Source organism: Jaculus jaculus, chromosome 1, assembly GCF_020740685.1.
Source record: "Jaculus jaculus isolate mJacJac1 chromosome 1, mJacJac1.mat.Y.cur, whole genome shotgun sequence".
NCBI classification, from domain to species: Eukaryota; Metazoa; Chordata; class Mammalia; order Rodentia; family Dipodidae; genus Jaculus; species Jaculus jaculus.
In genome coordinates this window covers 128,271,199-128,292,317 of record NC_059102.1, presented here as the reverse complement: position 1 = coordinate 128,292,317, position 21,119 = coordinate 128,271,199, and the positions used below count along the sequence as shown (strand labels likewise).

The window sequence follows — 21,119 nt, the reverse complement described above, 5'->3', positions numbered from 1 at the left end:
AGTGAGTACCAGGGAATCAAACCAGGGCTGCCAGGCTTTACAAACAAGCTATTTTAAGTTCTTATCCGTCTCACCACCCCCCCTTAATTAGCATTTATTTATTTATTTATTGCAAGGAGAGGGCCAGAGAGAGAGAATGTGCATGCCAGGGCCTCTAGGATATAGATGAACTCCAGATACATGCACTACTTTGTATATCTGGTTTTATGTGAGTCTTAGGGAATTGAACTCTGGTTATACATGTAGTTAAGCTTTTCAGGCAGGCACCTTAACTGCTAAGCCATCTCTCCAACCCCCATCAGTAGCATTTTGAAGGAATACATTGTATTGTATCATGGCAATGCAGTAATCCAACCATTTACACATTGCTTGTGAAACTACTCCAGTTTTGCTCTATTCCAGGCAAGTCTGTGATGAACACATTGGTGTAAAACATTTTCAGGCCTGCAGAGATGGCTCAGTAGTTAAAGACACTTACTTGCAAAGCCTGACGGCCCAGGTTCAAATCTCCAGTACCCACATAAAGCCAGATGCACAAAATGTGGCATGTGCCTGGAATTTGCAATGGCAAGACGCCCTGGCATGCTTTGTCTCTCCTCTCTCTCTTTCTCTCTCTCTAGTTGCAAATAATTAATAACTAAAATATTTTTTAAATAAAAAATTAGCCAGGTGTGGTGATACACATCTTTAATTCCAGCACTTGGGAGGCTGTGGTAGGAGGATCACCATGCAGTCTCAGAGTGGCCTTGAACTCATAGCGATCCTTCTACCTCAGCCTTCCCAGTGCTAGAATTAAAGAGAATTAAAGGTGTATACCACCACACCCAGTTCCCAAACTTTTTTTTTTTTGTTTTTTCAAGGTAGGTTTTTTTTAAAATTTTTGTTTAATTTTATTTATTTATTTGAGAGCAACAGACAGAGAGAGAAAGAGGCAGAGAGAGAGAGAGAAAGGGCGCGCCAGGGCCTCCAGCCACTACAAATGAACTCCAGATGCGTGCGCCCCCTTGTGCATCTGGCTAACGTGGGTCCTGGGGAATCGAGCCTTGAACCGGAGTCTTTAGGCTTCACAGGCAAGAGCTTAACCACTAAGCCATCTCTCCAGCCCCAAGGTAGGTTTTTTTGTTGTTGTTTTTTGAGGTAAGGTCTCACTCTAGCCCAGGCTGACCTGGAATTCACTATGTAGTATTAGAGTAGCCTCAAACTCATAGTAGTCCTCCTACCTCTGCCTCCCAAGTGCTGAGATTAAATTAAAAGCTTGTGCCACCATCCCCAGCTCACACTTTTTTTTTTTTTTACCAATCTTATTTATTTATTTGCACTCAGAGACAGAGAAACAGAGAGAGAGAATAGACACACCAGGGCCTCTTAGCCACTGCAAACAAACTCCAGATACATGTGCTACTTCGTGCATCTGGCTTTATGTAGGTACTGGGGAATCAAACTCAGGTCGTTAGGCTTTGTAAGCAAGTGCTTTAACTGCTGAACCATCTCTCCAGCACCTCTTGTTAACTAATCTGGAGCTGGAGAAATGGTTTAGCTGTTAAGGCTCTGGCCTGCAAAGCCTAAGAACCAGAGTTCTGTTCCCCAGCACCCATGTAAAGCCATATGTACAAAGTGGCACATGTGTCTGGAGTTCATTTGCAGTGGCTAAAGGTTCTGGTGTGCCCATTCTTTCTCTCTCTCTTTCTCACTCTATTTCTTTCTCTCAAATAAATAAAATGTTTTTTTCATTTTTTTTTAATTTATTTATTTGAGAGAGAAAGAATCAAAAGGGGGGGAGAGAATGGACATGCCAGGGCCTCCAGTCACTGCAAATGAACTCCAGATGCATGTGCCCTCTTGTACATCTGGCTTGTGTATGTCCTGGAGAATTGAAATGGGATCCTTTGGCTTCTCAGGCAAATGCTGTAACCACTAAGTCATCTCTCCAGCCCCTTTTTTATTTAATTTTTGAAAAAGTTAGGAGTGGTGGCATTTACCATTAGTCCCAGCAATTGGGAGGCAGAAGTAGGAGGATCTCCCTGATTTTGAGTCTGCCCTGAGACGCATAGTGAATTTCAGATCAGCCTGGGCTAGAGTGAGACCCTACCTCAAAAAAACAACAACAACAAATCTTTAAAAAAAAACTCATGCCGGGCATGGTGGCACACACCTTTAATCCCAGCACTCGAGAGGCAGAGGTAGGAGGATTGCCATGAGTTCAAGGCCACCGTGAGACTCCATAGTGAATTCCAGGTCAGCCTGGGCTAGAGTGAGACCTACCTCAAAAAACCAAAAAAGAAAAAAAAAAAACACTCGGGGGCTATATTAGCAATTAAAACACTTGCCTGCAAAGCCTAAGAAATGTTTGAGTATTCCAGAGTGTTGCAAGCATGCAATGCCACACGTGACCACAAGGGGGGCGCACAAGTCTGGAGTTCTTTCACCATGGCTGAAAAGGCCCTGATGTGCCTTTCTCTCTCTCTCTCTCTCTCAAAAAAAAAAAAGACTGACCGGGCATGCATGGTGGTATACACCTTTAATCTGAGCACTTGGGAGGCTGAGGTAGGAGGATTTCCCCAAGTTTGAGGTCACCCTGAGGCTACAGAGTTAATTCCAGGTCAGTGTGACCTAGAGCAAGACCCTACCTCAAAAAAAAAAAAAAAAAAATGTAGCCAGGACTGGTGGCATACACGTTTAATCCCAGCACTAGTGAGGCAGAAGTAGGAGTATCACTATTCGTGTTCAAGGCCACCCTGAGACTACATAGTGAATTCCAGGTCAGCCCAGGCTAGAGGGAGACCCTACATCAAAAAGGGATGGTGGGCGGCTGGAGAGATGGCTTAGCTTTTAAGGTGCTTGCCTGTGAAGCCCACGAACCCAGGTTGGATTCTCTAGGTCCCACGTAAGCCAGATATACATGGTAGCACATGCATCTGTAGTTCATTTGCAGTGGCCAGAGGCTCTGGCGTGCCCATTCTCCCTCCCCCTCTCTCTCTGTCTCTGTAAATAAATAAAAATGAAAAGAATGCAAGAAAAAAAAAGACTCTGAAGTTCTGTCACATAGAAATAGAGTTTATTTTTCAATCCAAACCAAGAAGTGGCTTCCTAATGCTCAGGAGAAGGGGCCGGCATGCTAGATTGTGGTCTTTCCAGGCCTGGAGGTGTCCTAGCAGAGGCTGTGTAGTGGGAAGGAGCTCTGCTTTCCTGAGGAGTTGTAATGAAGGACTCCGGTGTTATGTCCTCTATTTGCAGGGAGGTGCTGAAGAGGCTTGGCTGTGCTCCATAACTTTGCCATTTGATGTCAGTGCATTTACTTTTGTAGACACTCTGACCTGGTCCCAGCCAGAGACACTTGGAAATCCTCCATCTCCCCGGCATGGTCATGTGATGGTGGCAGCAGGGACAAAGATCTTCATTCATGGAGGCTTGGCCGGGGACAAATTCTTTGATGATCTCCATTGCATTGATATAAGTAAGTGTGTTACAAAGTAGGATGTCATATGTGCCCAAACAATTTTTTGTTGTTTTTTTTTTTTTAATTTTTTTTTTTTATTTACTTATTTGAGAGTGACAGACACAGAGAGAAAGACAGATAGAGGCAGAGAGAGAGAATGGGCGCGCCAGGGCTTCCAGCCTGTGCAAACGAACTCCAGACGCGTGCGCCCCCTTGTGCATCTGGCTAACGTGGGACCTGGGGAACCGAGCCTCGAACCGGGGTCCTTAGGCTTCACAGGCAAGCGCTTAACCGCTAAGCCATCTCTCCAGCCCTTGTTTTTTATTTATTTATTTGAGAGCAACAGACAGAGAAAAAGGGAGAGAGAGAGAATGGGTACACCAGGGCCTCCAGCCACTGCAAACAAATTCCAATGCATGCGCCCCCTTGTGCATCTGGCTAACATGAGTCCTGGGGAATCAAGTCTCAATCCAAGGTCCTTAGGCTTCACAGGTAAGGGCCTAACCAGTAAGCCTCTTCAGCCCTGTCCAAACAATTTTTAAGGCTGGGCATAGCAGCGCATGGCTTTAATCCCAGCATTTGGAAAGCAGGGGCAGGAGGATCACTGTGAGTTCAAGGTTACTCTGAGACTTCATAGTGAATTCCAGGTCAGCCTGGGCTAGAGTGAGACCCTACCTTGGAAAATCAATAAATAAGTAAAGTAACTTTTAAGCTAGGCATGGTGGCACACACCTTTAATCCCAGTACTCTGGAGCCTGAGGTGTGAATTTGAGACCAGCCTAGAGCTACAGAGTGAGTTCCAGGTAAGCCTGGGCTTGGGCTAGTGTGAAAATTTTTAAATGTGCTTTGAAAGAATTCAGCCTTGCTCTTTTAAAAAATTAACTTATCGCTGGGCGTGGTGGTGCACGCCTTTAATCCCAGAAAGACCATACCCAAATGTGATACCAGTGCATAGGACTGTTTTGAGAATTAGGTGGCCAATATTTTTTGTGCTTGTTGATTTTTTTGTTTGTTTTGGTTTGGTTTGGTTTGGTTTTTCCAGGTAGAGTTTCTCTCTATTCCAGACTGACCTGGAATTCACTACGTAGTCTCAGAGTGGCCGTGAACTCACAATGATCCTCCTACCTCTGCCTTCTGAGTGCTGGGATTAAAGGTGTGTGTTCCATGCCCAGCTTGTTTTTTTTAAATATTTTATTTATTTATTTGACAGACAGATAGGAAAAGGCAGATAGTGAGAATGGGTATGCCAGGGCCTCCAGCCACTACATTTGAACAGATGCATGTGTTAACTTTGTGCATCTGGTTTATGTGGGTACTGGGGAATTGAACCTGGGTCCTTATGCTCACAGGCAAGTGCCTTATGTGCTGAGCCGTCTCTCCAGCCCCTGTTGTTGTTTTGTTTGTTTTGAGGTGGGGTCTCACTCTAGCCCAGGCTGGCCTGGAACTAACAGTGATCCTCCTACCTCTGCTTCCAGAGTACTGTGATTAAAGGAGTGTGCCACCGTACCTGGCTTCCACCGTGGACAAGATTTTGAGAGTGTCTAGCTAGCACTCACAAAGTGGTTTTCTAGATCATTGTATTTAAAGCATACAGGTAGGGCTGGAGAGATGGTTCAGCAGTTAAAGGTGCTTGCTTGGCTCAAGTCCTAGTACCTGTTGTAAAACCTAATGCACAAAAGTGGCATATGTATTTGGAGTTCATTTACAGTGGCAGGAGGCCCTGACTCATTTATTCTCACTAATAAGTAAATGAACAATCATTTTCTAAAAATAAAGCATTCAGGAATGGGGCTGGAGAGATGGCTCAGCAATTAAAGGTGCTAGCTTGCAAACCCTGTCTGCCGGGGTTCAACTCTCCATACACCCATGTAAAGATAGATGGGCAAAGCCAGGTGTGGTGGTGCATGTCTTTAATCCCAGCACTTAGGAGGCAGAGGTAGGAGAATCACATGATTGGAGGCCACCCAGAGAATACATAGTGAATTCCACATCAGCCTGGGCTAGAGTGAGACCCTACCTCAGAAAAAAAAAAAGGGTAGATGGGCATTCATTTGTAGCAGCAAGAGACCTTGGTGCATGCAGTCACACACATGTACTCATGCATAAATAAATAAAAAAAAAATTAAACTTGTGGGCTGGCTTAGTGGTTAAGGCATTTGCCTGCAAAGCCAAAGGACCCAGGTTGGATTCCCCAGGACCCACACTAGCCAGATGCACAAGGGGGCGCACGTGTCTGGAGTTGTTTGCAGTGGCTGGAGGCCCGGGCATTCCCATTCTCTCTCCCCCTCTTTCTCTTTTAAATAAATATATTTTTAAAAAATTAAACTTTCAAGCATGTATGTACATGTTTCTGCATGTTTGTACATAACACACACACACCGCCAGCACTTGGGAGGCCGAGTTAGGAGGATCCCTGTGAGTTCTAGGCCACTCTGAGACTACATAGTGAATTCCAGGTCAGCCTGGGCTAGAGAAAGACCCTACCTCAAAAAAAAAAAAAAAAAAAAAACAACAAACCTACCTACTTTCCAAACAGTTAAGATCAATTAAAGGTAACAGTCACTGTAACTATAAAGGCTTGTATCAGGCTGGGTAGATGTCTTAGTGATAAAGTGTCTGCCTCTCAATCTCAAACATGACGACCTGTGTTCAATCCCCAGAACCCACATAAAAATGCCAGGTGTGCGCTGGAGAGATGGCTTAGTGGTTAAGGTGTTTGCCTGCAAAGCCAAAGAACCTCTGTTCGATTCCTCAGGACCCACATAAGCACAAGGTGTCACATGCACCTGGAGTTTGTTTGCAGTGGCTGGAGGCCCTGGCACACCCATTCTGTCTTGCTTTCTCTTTCTCTCTCAAATAAGCTGGGCATGTGGTGCATGCCTTTAATCCCAGCACTCAGGAGGCAGAGGTAGAAGGATCGTTGCGAGTTCAAGGCCACCCTGAGACTACATAGTGAAATTCAGGTCAGCCTGGGCCAGAGTGAGACCTTACCTTGAAAATAAATAATAATAATAATAATAAAAGATATTTAAAAAATGTTTAACAGGCTAGAGAGATGGCTCAGCAGTTACAGGGTCTTGCTTTCAAAGCCTGCTAGTCTGTGTTCAATTCCCTAGTACCCATGTAAAGCCAAATGCACAACGTGGTGCATGCACCTGGAATTTGTTTCTACTAGCAAGAGGCCCTGGCATGCTCATACTTTGTCTGTCTGCCTGTCTCTGTTTCTCTCAAAATAAGTAAAAATATTGCTTTAGTTTATTTGCATGTGTGTATGGTCATGCCAGGGTTTCTTGCTGCTGCATATGAACATCTGTCCTGCTTTATGTGTATGGCTAGGGGATTGAACTTGGCTGACATGTTTTGCAAGCAAACACCTTTAACCAGTCAACTATCTCCCCAAGCCTCTAAGAGCCTGTCTCAAAGGAGCTGGATTGTGTTCCTAAGGATGATACCCAAGGCTGTCCCCCTGACCTCCACACACATGCCCATGCTCTCACACACATTAAAAGGGGTGGGGGCGCTGAAGAGATGCCTTAGCAGTTAAGGCATTTGCCTGCAAAGCCAAAGAACCCAGGTTCAACTCTCCAGGACCCATGTAAACCAAATGCAAAAGGAGGTGCATGCATCTGGAGTTCTTTTGCAGTGGCTAGAGGCCCTGATGTACCCATTCTCTATCTGCCTCTTTCGCTCTCTCATATAAAATTAAAATACAAAACAAACATTGCATCACATTTCTCAGTATGCTCTCTAAAGACCACCTATATCATAATCCCATGGGGCCAGGTGTAGTGGCACAGACCTTTAATCCCAGCACTTGGGAGGCAAAGGTAGGAGGATGGCCGTGAGTTCGAGGCCACCCTGAGACTACATAGTGAATTCCAGGTCAGCCTGGGCTTGCGTAAAACCCTACCTCAAAAAAAAAAAAAAAAAAAAACAGAATTCTATGAGATGCGTGTTAACAGATTGCTGAGCCCTGCTGTCACTCCTAGGAGTACTGACCAATATCTCAGGCTCCCCCTAATAGTTTGTATGCACCCTAAACTTTGCCCATTGCTTTCACAGCTCCCTGTGAATAACCCTCAACAATTGATTGCTTTGCAAACTGTAACAAGCAATCTAAAACTGCATTTTAGCCCATGTATCAAAACTCCTCCTCCCAGGCGTGCTGGCACACACCTTTAATCCCAGCACTGAGGAGGAGGATTGCCAAGAGTTCAAGGCCATCCTGAGAATACAGAGTGAATTACAGGTCAGACTGAGTTAGAGACCCTATCTCAAAAAAACAAAAAAAAAAAACAAAAAAAAAAAAAAAGGAAAAAAACCCTCCTTCTCTTGGCAGGTGACATGAAATGGCTGAAGCTTAGTCCCACTGGGGCTGCTCCAGAAGGCTGTGCTGCTCACTCGGCTGTGGCTGTGGGAAAGCATGTGTATGTATTTGGGGGAATGACTCCCACAGGAGCCCTGGACACTATGTACCAGTATCACACAGGTAAGCAAGCAGCTGTCACGCCCGGTCTTCAAAAAATTGTTGCATCCTTTCAAAAGTGCCACAGAGCTTTGTTCATTTCAGTTTGGTACTCCATGTCTAAATCCAGGGACAGCTCCTTCCTGTCCTTTAATTTCAGCATTGGAAGGCTAAGGTAGAGGACTGCTCCGAGTTCAAGGCCAAGCTGGGATACATAAATTCTAGGACTGGCCAACCTGGGATATGAACCTGAGTTCTAGGACAGGGCAGCCTAGGCTACTGAAAAGACCTTGCCCCTCCCCCACCACTAGGAACTAATCCAGTTGTACCATATAGCACTGACTAGCTCCATAGTGAGACCAGCCATAGGATTATAGGTCTTTGCCACCAGGCCCAGCCTGGTCTTTTCCCTTTTATCTTTTTGTTTGTAGCTTAGCTGATACAGTAAGTTGCTATTTCTGGAACTTTCTTAATTTGAACTTCTTTTCCCCTAACATAGAAAAACAGCATTGGACTTTGCTTCAGTTTGACACTTTCTTACCTGCTGGACGATTGGACCATTCCATGTGTATCATTCCATGGCCAGTGACAGCTGCCTCTGAGAAAGAAGACTTAGACTCTGTCACTCTAAACTGTGAAGCTGAGAAAGGGGACTCCACTGGTACAGGAGTGACCCATGTTGGTGACTTGCAAGAGAAGAATCAGACTGACACACTACTCTGTTTTGTGTTTGGTGGAATGAATACAGAAGGGGAAATCTATGACGACTGTATTGTGACTGTAGTTGACTAATAAACCCATTTCTTATTACTCTTAAGTGAAGCTGGCCATGCTTAGTTTCCCAGCATTTGGGAAACTAAGGTAGGAGGATCACTATAAGGTCAAGATCAACCTGGAACTACAGAGTTTCAAGTCAGCCTCGGCTAGGCAGAACTCTAAATCGAAAAACAGGCAAGGGTGGTGGTGCATGCCTTTAAGACCCGTCACTGAGTTCCAGCCATGCTGAGACATGTACATAGTGAATTCCGGGTCAGCCTAGGCTAGAGAACAAGACCCTACCTTGGAAAAAAAAAAAGTTAATTAAAACATTTAACTTTTTTATATACCCAAAAATATTTTTTTGCCTGAACATGGTGGCACATGCCTTTAATCCGAGCATTTGGGAGGCAGAGGTAGGAGGTAGCCTAGGTCAGCCTAGGCTAGAGAGAGAGCCTACCTCAAAAAAATAAATTCTGTACCACATGTGTCATCTGGTCACATCTAGCTTTTTTTCTTATTTACCAGAGACTAAGTGTAGGGCTTCACACTTAATGTACTTATGTCCCCAACTCCTTTATTTTAAATATAAATTATTTCAAATAAGAATTATGGGTGCATTAGGGCCTCCAGTTACTGCAGACTCCAGATACACACATCACTGGTTTTACATGGGTACTGGGGAATCTCTTTGCCAGGAAAGCACCTTACCCACTAAGCTCTCTCTAGTCATCCCCCCCCCCCAACTTTTCTCAGTCTTTTGAGGCCATCTAAGGTGCCAACGCTGTCCTTAAACTTGTCATCCCCTATCTGAGCATCCTGAAGACCTGGGATTCCAGGACTGGTACTCCAGCAATTCTAAACAGACAGTCCAGAGCATGGTGGTGCACAATCTTAAGTCTCAGCACAGAGAAGTAGGAGTTCCAGGTCAACCTGGGCTACAGTGAGACCCTTCCTGGGGTTCCTGGGGGAGGTGGAGGCAGAATCCAGGTTGCTATAAAGCAAAGTGACACTGGGCCTGTTGGTGCACACCTTTAATCTCAACACTTGGGAGACAGAGGTAGGAGTTCAAGGCCACCCTGAGACTACATAGTAAGTAGTCAGTTCCAGGTCAGCCTGGGCTAGGATGAAACCCTACCTCAACCCCCCCCCAAAAAAAAAGCAAAGTGCAGTTTTAAGGAGAAATTAAGAAATTTCAATTGTGCCAGGCATTGTCACACACACATGTTTAATCCCAGCACTTGGGAGGCAGAGGCAGGAGGATCACTGACTTCAAGGCCAGCCTAAGACTACACAGTGAATTCCAGGTCAGCCTAGAGTAAGACCCTACCCTCAAAAAAAAAAAAAAAAAAAAAAAAAAAAAAAAACTAGACAGATTTCCTGGAAATATAGATTATCCCAATATCCCAACTCCCTCTCCATCCCACACACATTTAAATCTAGCCTTTCTTTTATCTTCATAATTAGAAAGCCTTCCACAAAAAATTAGACCAGTGTAAATAACAAACATTTATTGGTGTCATTTATGGTAGAAAAAAGTTCCTATACCACATATGCATGACCCAATTGTTAAATAGAACATTTCTGAGGTGAACACACACCCTTACCCAGCTTTTTTTACTCAATTTTAAAGATAGCCAATTCTTCTCCCCGCCCCCAAGACATGTGAGCAACTGCTAATGAAAAGCAGTAAACAGCCACTTGGGCTATAGCATTTTCAACTCCACTCTAAGGTGAAGATTCCAATTACATTCGAGACTTAAGTTCTCTCAATTTTCTCCTAACGAAAGTTCCTGAGTCCAGTATTTACAATATTACAACTCTAGCAGATCAGTGTCTACAACTCATCTTTTTCTGCTGTGTCCTCTTCACCAGTTGGGGGCGGGCCTGCACTTCCATAGAGTTTGCTGATAATTGGCTGAACAATTTCTTCTAGTTCCTTCTTTTTAGCTTTAAAGTCTTCAATGTCAGCATCTTGGTGACTTTCCAGCCATTCAATCTTTTCCTCTACAGCTTTTTCCATGGTCTCCTTATCTTCAGAAGAAAGTTTACCTCCCAGCTTTTCTTTATCTCCAATCTGATTCTTAAGAGAGTAGGCATAGCTTTCCAACTCATTCCTAGTATCAATACGCTCTTTAAGTTTTTTGTCTTCCTCAGCAAACTTCTCAGCATCATTAACCATTCTTTCAATTTCTTCAGGTGTCAAGCGGTTTTGGTCATTGGTAATTGTGATCTTATTTTTGTTCCCTGTACCTTTGTCTTCAGCTGTTACCCGAAGAATGCCATTCACATCTATTTCAAAAGTGACTTCAATCTGGGGCACCCCTCGGGGAGCAGGAGGAATTCCAGTCAGATCAAATGTACCCAGAAGGTGGTTGTCTTTTGTCAAGGGTCGTTCACCTGGGAGTTGTATGTAGGAAAAAATTGTTATCCACAAGCATTAGCACATTTGAATTCCCATGTTTCAGTCTATAGTGGGCCAAAGACATTTTATCAAGGGAACGGTGACTGACTCAGTATTTCAAGAAGCATCAATTGGATTCCACTTATCTCCTTTAATAGTACTGTAACCCTCTTTTCTTGTTCTTGTATTTTAGAAGTCAGTGGGCAAGAGTGCTATTAAATAGATTAAGTAATAGCTTTACTAATCGACACTAACCAAATTAAGAACCTCCCCATTTGAAAAGCGTAAGGTATTTCTTCAACTCTAGCCATTTAAATATATTTTTTAGCTGGGTGTGGTGTTGCACACCTGTAATCCCAGCACTTGGGAGGCAGAGGTAGGAGGATTGTGTTGAGTTTAAGGCCACCCTGAGACTACCTAGTGAATTCCAGGAGAACCTGAGCTAGAGTGGGACCCTACCTCAAAAAAACAAAAAATAAATAAATAAACATATTTTTTAAAAAGCCATGTTCTTTGCCAAGCATGGTGGGGCCCACCCTTAATCCAGCACTTGGGAGGCAGAGGTAGGAGGATCTCCACAAATTTGAGGCCATCTTGAGACTACATAGTCCAGGTCAGCCCAGGCTAGACCCTACCTACCTCGAGAGAAATAAAAGTCAATTTTTGCAAATGTGTAAGTAATTACCTTCATAGACCTTGATTGTAACAGTTGGTTGATTATCAGAAGCTGTAGAAAAGATCTGAGACTTCTTAGTGGGTACCACAGTGTTCCTTGGAATCAGTTTGGTCATGACACCTCCCACAGTTTCAATACCAAGTGTAAGGGGACATACATCAAGCAGTACAAGGTCACCTGCAAAGATAAATTAATCAGGTTAAATTCTAATTCCAGCCATAAAAACACTACCAACCAATCTCCTCATGAACTAAGTTTATCTTCTCTATTTTGACATTTGCTTAAGTTCTATGCACAAACAAATTAAATTTGTATTAGCTGTGTGACCTAGTTGCCCACATTCTACTGTTTTACAAAGCAACATCCAATAATCTTTCCATCAAGCAGTCACAGTGACCTACCTGTATCTTGATCACCAGAGAGTACACCAGCCTGGACAGCAGCACCATATGCTACAGCCTCATCTGGGTTTATGCCACGGGATGGCTCCTTGCCATTGAAGAACTCTTTCACCAGTTGCTGAATCTTTGGAATTCGAGTAGAGCCACCAACAAGAACAATTTCATCAATATCAGATTTCTTCAAATCAGAATCCTCTAACACTTTCTGGACAGGCTTCATAGTAGACCGGAACAAGTCCTAGAATAAAAGACACAATCAGTGCTGTTATGCCCAAATATTGTTTATAGTTATCTACACCATGTATTCTAAATTGTGGAGTTTAACTAGATCTCATTAAGAAAGGTAAGTGTAACATACCATGTTCAGCTCTTCAAATTTGGCCCGAGTCAACGTCTCAGAAAAGTCTTCTCCTTCATAGAAGGACTCAATTTCAATTCTTGCTTGATGTTGAGAAGATAGGGCCCGTTTGGCCTTTTCTACCTCACGACGAAGTTTCTGGACAGCTCTGTTGTCTTTTCTAACATCTTTGCCAGTCTTCTTTTTGTACAGCTTGATGAAGTGCTCCATAACACGCTGGTCAAAGTCTTCCCCACCCAAATGAGTATCTCCATTCGTAGCCACAACTTCGAAGACACCATTGTCAATGGTGAGAAGAGACACATCAAAAGTTCCACCACCCAGGTCAAATACCAGGATGTTCTTCTCTCCTTCCCTCTTATCCAAGCCATAAGCAATAGCAGCTGCTGTACTGTTAAGAGTGAAAAAAGGGAAAAATTTAACCTAGTTCACATTCCCCCTATATGGCAAACATGCCTCAGAATCTCACACTTACGGCTCATTGATGATCCTCATGACATTCAAACCAGCAATAGTTCCAGCATCTTTGGTTGCTTGCCTTTGGGCATCATTAAAATAGGCAGGTACAGTAACAACTGCATGAGTAACCTAAAAGGACAAAAGGTCATTAAGTATGCTTAGCCCTTATAAAGTACAAACTACTACTTTAAGTCAGCTTACTGGTAAGAAGATATAAAATATACAATTTTGAGTCAGGCATGGTGGTGCACGCCTTTAATCCCAGCACACGTGAGTTCAAGGCCACCCTGAGACTCCATAGTGAATTCCAGGTCAGCCTGGACTAGAGTGAGACCCTACCTTGAAAAACTAAAAAAAAAAAAAACTAAAATATACAATTTTGTATCCACAGAACACACAGAAATAACACATGTAAATTGTGTAGCATTTTTGTTTGGTATACAATAAAGTACTAATTAAACATGCTAAGATGGAAATTATCAGATTCAGATTTTTAAACCATAAAGGCTTCCACACATAAGCCAACCATGAGCAGCGATTACTAAACCCTTAATATTACTCTATAAGTATTTACCTTCTTTCCCAAATAAGCTTCAGCAGTTTCTTTCATTTTAGTGAGAACCATAGCAGAAATTTCCTCCGGGGCAAATGTCTTGGTTTGACCACCTCCAATATCAACTTGAATGTAGGGTTTAGTTTTCTTTTCAACCACCTATTGCATAGAATGGTGTAACAAATTTTCAGACACAGAAGCAATGACACCTCAAAGACCCACTTCCTCCTTAATAGCTTAATTTACTTTGGTTCTTTGGAGTAACACTGACTGAAGCTAGAAACTGTATCTGGTACACTAATTTCATTTCAGTTTTGGTCTTTCAATCTTAAACTATTTTAGAGCAACTGTTACCACATTATCTAACGTATCATGGCTCCATCTTATTCCCGATGACTTTAAAAAATGTATTTATTTGCAAGCAGTAAAACAGAAAAATACAAAGAGTGAGTATGGGCACCCCAGGACCTCTAGCCACTGCAAATGAACTCCAGATGCATGTCTTTGTACATCTGGCTTTACATGGGTGGGTAATGGGGAATAGAACTCGCATCATTAGGCTTTGGTGCATTAACTGCTGAGCCATCTCTCCAGCCCGCCAAAAGGCTTTTTATAACAGTAAGTACTCCTATCACCCTCACTAATCCCTACACCGTGCCCTACCTTGAAAGGTAAGAACTTGATGTCTTGCTGCACAGATGGGTCGTTCCAAGTGCGTCCGATGAGGCGCTTGGCGTCGAAGACCGTGTTCTCGGGGTTGGAGGTGAGCTGGTTCTTGGCCGCATCGCCGATCAGCCGCTCCCCTTCGGGGGTGAAGGCGACATAAGACGGCGTGATGCGGTTGCCTTGATCGTTGGCGATGATCTCCACGCGGCCGTTCTTGAACACACCGACACTGGGGGTGGAGGGAAACCCAACAGAAAAGGAATCAGCGCCCCGCTGTTCAAGCCAGTCCAGGAGGCCACGCCCCACTCTCCCCCTTCCACAAACGCTCACTTACCAGGAGTATGTGGTCCCCAAGTCGATGCCGACCACCGTCCCCACATCCTCCTTTTTGTCTTCCTCTTCGGCCCACACCGCGCAGAGCAGCAGCAGCGCCGCCGCCGCCACCATACACAGCTTCATCTTGCCGGCGGTGTCGGCCAGTCAGTCGTCAGTCGGTCTGTCGGGAGTCTCAGAAGGTTCAGCAACAGGCGGCAGCACGGGAGCTTAACTCGGGTTCCGATCTGAGGGTAACAGAAGACAGAGCTCAGGACCGGACACGACGAAAGCTTTGAGCAGGCCTACCAAAAAAAAAAAAAAAAAAAAAGCAGGCCACGGCGCTTACCTCTCTCAAAATCGCGAGTCTCTACGCTTCTCTCCGTGTGTTGTCTTAATCACTGTCTAGCGCGCCGTCGCCGTCTCGACTTATATACCCTCCCCCCAGCCCCATCGTGGAGGCCGCTGATTGGTGAAAACACTTCTCGTTGGAGGTCGATGATTGGTCCATACCACCAAGCTGGCCGCCGCCGATTCGAAGCGGCCCCCTCCGCAACTAACGTCACGGCTACGCCCCTCGGACGGAGTTATTGGCTACTGGGCCTTCGCAACGAACACCAATAAGAGGCAACTTCCGCTCTATGCGCTGTCTCCATTGGTTCAGCAACTGCCTGTCCCTCACACGACCTCTCACCCCGAGGCGGCTTCCGCCGCGAACCGCTCAGGTCGGGCCGTGACGCCTGGGCCCTGGGGAACTGCATGGAGTCCGCTCTGTGCCTCTGTTCCCTCAGGGCGATGAGACCAGGGGTTTCGCTTCTTAACTGACATCCTTCCTGCCTCTGCCTCTTACCGCGAAGCAGTAATGGACTTTTCTCCTCCTAGGTTCCATCCTGTGTGCATCGATTCTCTGATCGCCTCTGAACACAGTGCTTCCTCTGCCCTAAGCCGGCACCACGGGTCCTGGGAAGGCCCAGGTTCAAAGTCTTTGTTCATCCACCACAGTCCTCGAGGTGGGGCCTAGGCTGGGGTCTGCTCGGCTACAAATCATGTGACCTGCTAACATGCGCCCCCGCCCAGCTCTATTCAAGGCCTTTCCGAATTGTTCTGTTGCGGGGATAAACTCCAGAACGGACTGGACTGTACTGTCTTGTCTTCCTGAGTCTCCTGCCCACTATGGCAGCTCTCTTCCTGAGAATGGCACTCCCATCCTGGAATGGTCATTTTTCTCTAGTTTGTAAACCCCTTCCCCACCCCACCCCACCCCCACCCCGGGTCTTCCTCACCACTGCCCCTCATGTCTCTTTCAAGTCCTTATCTCCCACCTTTAGAAGGTTGAAAGTAAGCGCCTTTAACTGCTGAACCATCTGTCCAGCCCCTTCTTATCCATTCTGGAGACCTTTCTAGCTTCACGCCTGTAAAAAGACTGATATACTAAAATCGTTGGGCAGGCAACAGAAGTTGGTAAAGCTTTACTCATGTAATACCATGTTGAAAATAATAATTGGTTGGGAGAGATGGCTCAGCGCTCAAAGCACTTGCTGCAGAGTCTGACAACCCAGGTTCCGTTCCCCAATGCCGTCTTAAAGCCAGATGCACAAAGTGGCACAAGTGTCTGGAGTTTGCAGCGGCTGGAGGCCCTGCTGTGTGCATACAATCCGCCCCCTCTCCCTCCTTGCAAGTAAATAAAATAATAATAATGGCTACTGGGTCAGGTGTGATAGTGCAGGCCTTTAGTCCCAGCACTAGGGAGGGGGGCAGAGGTGGGAGGATTGCCTTGAGTTCAAGGCCACCCTGAGACTACATAGTGAATTTCAGGTCAGCATGAGCTAAAGTGAGACCCTACCTCAACCCCCCACCACCACCAAAAAAAAAAAAAAAAAAAAAAGGCCTCTATTTAAGATTACTCTGCTGCAGAATTCCATCTACCTTTGCCTCCAAAATGCTGGAATTAAAGGCTTGTGCCACCACGCCAGACTTGCAGTATTCTTCCCCCCCACCCCCCACGTAGGGTCTCTTGCCCAGGCTGATCTGGATCTCACTCTAGTCCCAGGCATGCCTTGAACTCAGTAGTCCTATCTCTCTGCCTCCCAAGTGCTGAGATTAAAGGCATGCAATACCATGCCCAGCTTGCATTATTCTTTGGTTTGATTTTTCGGTCTTTAAAAATTATTTTACTAATTTGAGAGTGAGAAAGAGGCAGATAGGAGGAGAATGGACACACCAGGGCCTCTAGTCACCACAAACAAACTTCAAATGTATGTGCCACCTTGTGCATCTGACTTACATGGGTACTGAGGAATCCAACCTGAGTCCTTAGGCTTTGAAAGTAAGCATCTTAAGCCATCTCTCCATAGCCTTTCCAGCCCCCCCCCTTTGGAGACAGGGTCTCCTGTATCCCAGGCAGGCTTCAAACTTGCTATGTAGCCTGCTCCAAGCATTTCCTACATGAGAATGTTGACACCCAAAATAATTTTGAGTCATTGATCTGATAAGTGATGAGATTAGGGTGATAATCAAGTTTTTACACTATAGCTAATTATCAATATTAAATAGGGGGAAGCTGGGTGTGGTGGCACGGGCCTTTAATCCCAGCACTCTGGAGACAGAGGATATAAATAAATCTCTGAGTTTGTGGCCAGCCTGAGACCACAAAGTGAATTTCAGATCAGCCTGAGCTAGAGCAAGACCCTACGTTGAAAAAAAAAAAAAAAAAAAGGTGGGGAAGGGTCCTAGAGAGATGGCTTAGTGCTTAAAGTGCTTGCCAGCAAGCCAAAAGATTCAGTTCCCCAGTACCTTCATAAAGCCAGAAATACAAGGTGACGCATGTGGCTGGAGTTTGTTTGTAGTGTCTACAGACCCTGCTAGAGAATGAGAATGTTCATTCCCTCTGCCTCTCTCTCTAAAAAAAAAAAAAAAAAAAAAAAAAAAGAATGCCAGGTATGGTGGCACACGCCTTAATCCCAGCACTTGGGGGACAGAGTTATGATCTCCATCAGATGTACAAGGTGGCACATGCTTCTGGAGTTCATTTGCAGTGGAAAGAGGTCCTGACATACCAATATTCTCATTTTCTCCCCTTGCAAATAACAAAAAATATAAAGTGACCAATGTAGGGTCTCATGTAGCCCACCACTGTGCCCAATTTTATGAGGTGGCTGGGGTTGAAACCCAACGATTTGTGCATACTAAGGCAAACACTCTATCAACCAATTGAGCTACATCTCCAGCTGACAAAAACTTTAAAAATTCAACATATGTAAACTGGGCGTGGTGGCACACACCTTTAATCCCAGCACTTGGGAGTCAGAGGTAGGAGGATCACTGTGAGTTTGAGACCACCCTGAGAATACAGAGTAAATTCCAGGTCAGCCTGGGCTAGAGTGAGATCCTACCTCAAAAAATCAAAACAGAAAAAAAAATCTAAGAGGATATAAATAAATCATATGGAAACCTACTTTTTTGGACAATGGAACACTCAGAAGCTATAGATTGCTGCTAGAAAATTTTCAGTGCCAGGGATGGGATACCTTCCAGTGAGTTGTTGGCCAGGGAGGTCCTTGATGCCCCCAAAACATTATAGGCCTTTGCTGAGGCCCTTGGTTTCCCACCAGGAATAGAAGTTAAGACCCTATTGCTGAAGACTCCACATACTTGGGCTGCAAGGCCACTGAAAAATCCTGATGGAACTGAGCTGATAACCTCCTCCATGTAGACCAGCTGACAGAAAGCTGGAAGAAGCCATTCTGCATGTAGTTCAATGGGAGAAAGAGAAATCACAAGTGAAAATATTCAACAGTGGACACCGCAAGCTTTACATTTGGCCAACCAGGCCAAATGAGCTAACAGGTGCAATAGTGGCACGTCTATCATGTTAGAAACCAACTGCCCTCTAATTGGACTGGAGGCCAGCTCCATGAGAGGGAATACATCCCTGATACTGAAAACCTAAAAAAGGGGTAGTCATGAGCCCTAGGGGTATAACGTCTGGCTAACTGTATATACTGTGCTTATCAAACTGCCTATTAAGCACTTCTCTTGATGTTCATACCCTTATATTAATGCTACTCTCACTTTTGGTAGACAATCTTCTCCTTTCAGATGGCAGTGACCTTGGGACAACTCAGAAGGTATCATGGTGCTGGAAAGAAGTGACCACAGTGCTCAGTACTGCAATATCTCTATCACACCTTCTAAGGCTCAGGGGTCTATTCTGGAAGAAGTGGCAGAAAGAATGTAAGAGCCAAAGGAAAGGTAGGACTCCTTACAACATACTTCCCCCAGACACAAAATGGCCCAGATATCCATAACCTCCCAGTGCCTGACACTACCTACACCAGACCCTCATAATAGGAGGAAAAGATCATGACATCAAAATAAAAGAGAGGCTGATTGAGATGGGGAGGGGATATGATGGAGAATGGAGTTTCTAAGGGGAAAGAGTAGGGGGGAGGCAGGGTATTACCATGGGATATTTTTTATAATTATCGAAGTTGTTAATAAAAATTTTTTGAAAAATAATTCAACATGTGTTTTTTAGGGTTTTTTTGTTTTGTTTTGTTTTGTTTTTTTGTTTTTTTTTTTTTGAGGGAGTAGTTTGAGGTAGGGTTTTGCTCTAGCCCAGGCTGACCTGGAATTCACTATGTAGTCACATGCTGGGGACTGGAGAAATGGCTCAGTGATTAAGGTGCTTTCCTGAAGTCTCAGTCTGGATTAGACTCAGGGCAGTCCTCTTACCTTGGAACCCTGAGAGCTGCAATTAAAGGTGGGTGCCACCATGCCTTGCTTGGCATGTTTTTGGAAAACCTGTTATGGAACAACACAAAGTCTTTGATATGAAATATTTTGAGATAGGAATTGGGGCCCATGCCTGTAATCCCAGCACTTTGGAGGTGGAAACAAGAGTTAAAAGATCATTCTTGGGTACATAGTGATTTTGAGGCCAGCCTAGGCTATGCAATAAAATTCTATCTCTTTAATAATCTGAATCAATGTTAGAATCATGCCTTTTATATCCTACTTTCCAAATAAATTCTCTTGTTTTACTACAAAAAAAAAAAAAAAGATCCTATCTCAAAAGATAAAAAGTGGAGCCAGCATAGTGGTGGTGGCACATGCCTTTAATTCCAGCACTTGGGAGGCACAGGTAGGAGGATTACCCTGAGACTACATAGTGAATTCCAAGTCAGCCTAATCTAGTGAGACCCTACTTCAAGAAACTAAAACAAAGCTGGACAGTGGTGGTTGCATGCCTTCAATCCCAGCTCTCAGGATGCAGAGGTAGGAGGATAGCTGTGAGTTCAAGGCCAGCCTGAGACTACATAGTGAATTGCAGGTCAGCCTAGGCTAGAGTGAGACCCTACCTCGAAATTAAAACATTGTCAAACATGGAAAAAATTAAAAGTAAAAAATGATGAAAATTAGAGACTTACAAAAAATACTTAGGTCATTATCATAGGCAGGAAATAATGACTTCAGTATTCCTGTTAAATGTAGTCTTGGGATTCATGAGTATACTGTGTCTAAACACTACTGAAACATCTTAGATACAGTTCACTGAGATGTTGAGCCTATGAGTCATCATTCAAGAATTTTTTCTCTCTTAATGCTCTGCAAAGGCTATACTGGTGACTCAGTCAACTCCATTCTAACTATGCAGCCTGGTTGCATCATGCAACTCTTCCAACAGGGATATTAATAATACTGCAACATTAACCCTTCTTTGGGTTGCATCAGTCAAGGTAAAAATCACCTTTTGACCACATTACAGCTCTATGTAATTTCAAACACATTTTGTTTTTATTTATGAGAGAGAGTGAGTCAGATAGAATGGGCATGTCAGGGCCTCTAGTAACTAAAAAAGAACTCCAGATGTAGCCAGGCGTGGTTGCACACGCCTTTAATCCCAGTACTTGGGAGGCAGAGGTAGATGGATCATCATGAGTTTGAGTCTACCCTGAGACTACATAATGAATTCCAGGACAGCCTGAGCTAGGGTGAGACCCTACCTCTTAAAAAAAAAAAAAAAGAACTCAATACATCAATGATTGTGCTTTAGAATTATACTATGATATACATAAAGTGCTTGAATTTTATTTTATATTATCTATTTTTTGCTTTTTGTTTGCTTTGTTTTAAAGCAGGGTTCATTTTAGCCCAGGTTGACCTGGGATTCAACTGATAAATATTCTCCCCATTTTATTTATTTATTTTTTAAATATTTTGTTTATTTATTTGACAGAGAAAGAGGGAGAGAGATAAAATGGGTGTGCCAAGGCCTCCAGCCACTGCAAATGAACATCCAGATGTGTGTGCCCCTTCGTGCATCTGGCTAACATGGGTCCTGAGGAATTGAACCTGGGTCCTTTGGCTTTGTAGGCAAGCACCTTAACTGCTAAGCCATCCCTCCAGCCCCCCTTTTTATTTTTATTTATTTATTTGAGAGTGAGAGAATGGGTGCACCAGAGCTTCCAGCTACTTCAAATGAACTTCAGATGCATGTACCACCTTGTGCATCTGGCTTATGTGGGTCCTGGGGAATCAAGCCTTGAGCCAGGATCCTTAGGCCTCACAGGCAAGCAGTTAACCACCAAGCCATTCCTCAAGTTCCCCCTTTTTTTTGTTTATTTCCCCTTT

At 44.2% G+C, this 21,119-nt stretch overlaps 2 protein-coding genes across 3 annotated transcripts in view; one reads left to right on the top strand and one right to left on the bottom strand.

Annotated features, from left to right (window-relative positions):
- Rabepk (Rab9 effector protein with kelch motifs) overlaps positions 1–8,718 on the top strand; it is a 41,752-nt gene extending 33,034 nt beyond the window's left edge. For both annotated transcript variants that reach the window (XM_045153665.1, XM_004662804.2), the window contains 3 exons: positions 3,305–3,454; positions 7,776–7,925; positions 8,401–8,718. In XM_045153665.1, coding sequence (XP_045009600.1) covers positions 3,305–3,454; positions 7,776–7,925; positions 8,401–8,693 — 593 coding nt within the window. In that variant the 3' untranslated portion in view covers positions 8,694–8,718. The remainder of the gene's footprint in view (positions 1–3,304; positions 3,455–7,775; positions 7,926–8,400) is intronic.
- Positions 8,719–10,153: 1,435 nt separating this feature from the next.
- Positions 10,154–14,990, bottom strand: Hspa5 (heat shock protein family A (Hsp70) member 5). Its single transcript, XM_004662806.3, has 9 exons — positions 14,836–14,990; positions 14,509–14,734; positions 14,172–14,403; positions 13,530–13,667; positions 12,972–13,084; positions 12,497–12,887; positions 12,139–12,376; positions 11,747–11,914; positions 10,154–11,057 (listed from the first exon to the last, which is right to left on the bottom strand). The coding sequence occupies exons 2-9, from the start codon at positions 14,631–14,633 to the stop codon at positions 10,495–10,497; spliced, it is 1,968 nt and encodes a 655-aa protein (XP_004662863.1). The 5' UTR covers positions 14,634–14,734; positions 14,836–14,990; the 3' UTR covers positions 10,154–10,494.
- Between the last annotated feature and the right edge of the window lie 6,129 nt (positions 14,991–21,119).

Coding starts and splice junctions, on each gene's coding strand:
- Hspa5 (XM_004662806.3), bottom strand. CDS start 14,633: ATGAAGCTGTGTATGGTGGCGGCGGCGGCGCTGCTGCTGCTCTGCGCG. Junction 14,404..14,508: donor TTGGGGACCACATACTCCTG/GTAAGTGAGCGT, acceptor CTCCACCCCCAG/TGTCGGTGTGTTCAAGAACG. Junction 12,888..12,971: donor ATGAGGATCATCAATGAGCC/GTAAGTGTGAGA, acceptor CACTCTTAACAG/TACAGCAGCTGCTATTGCTT.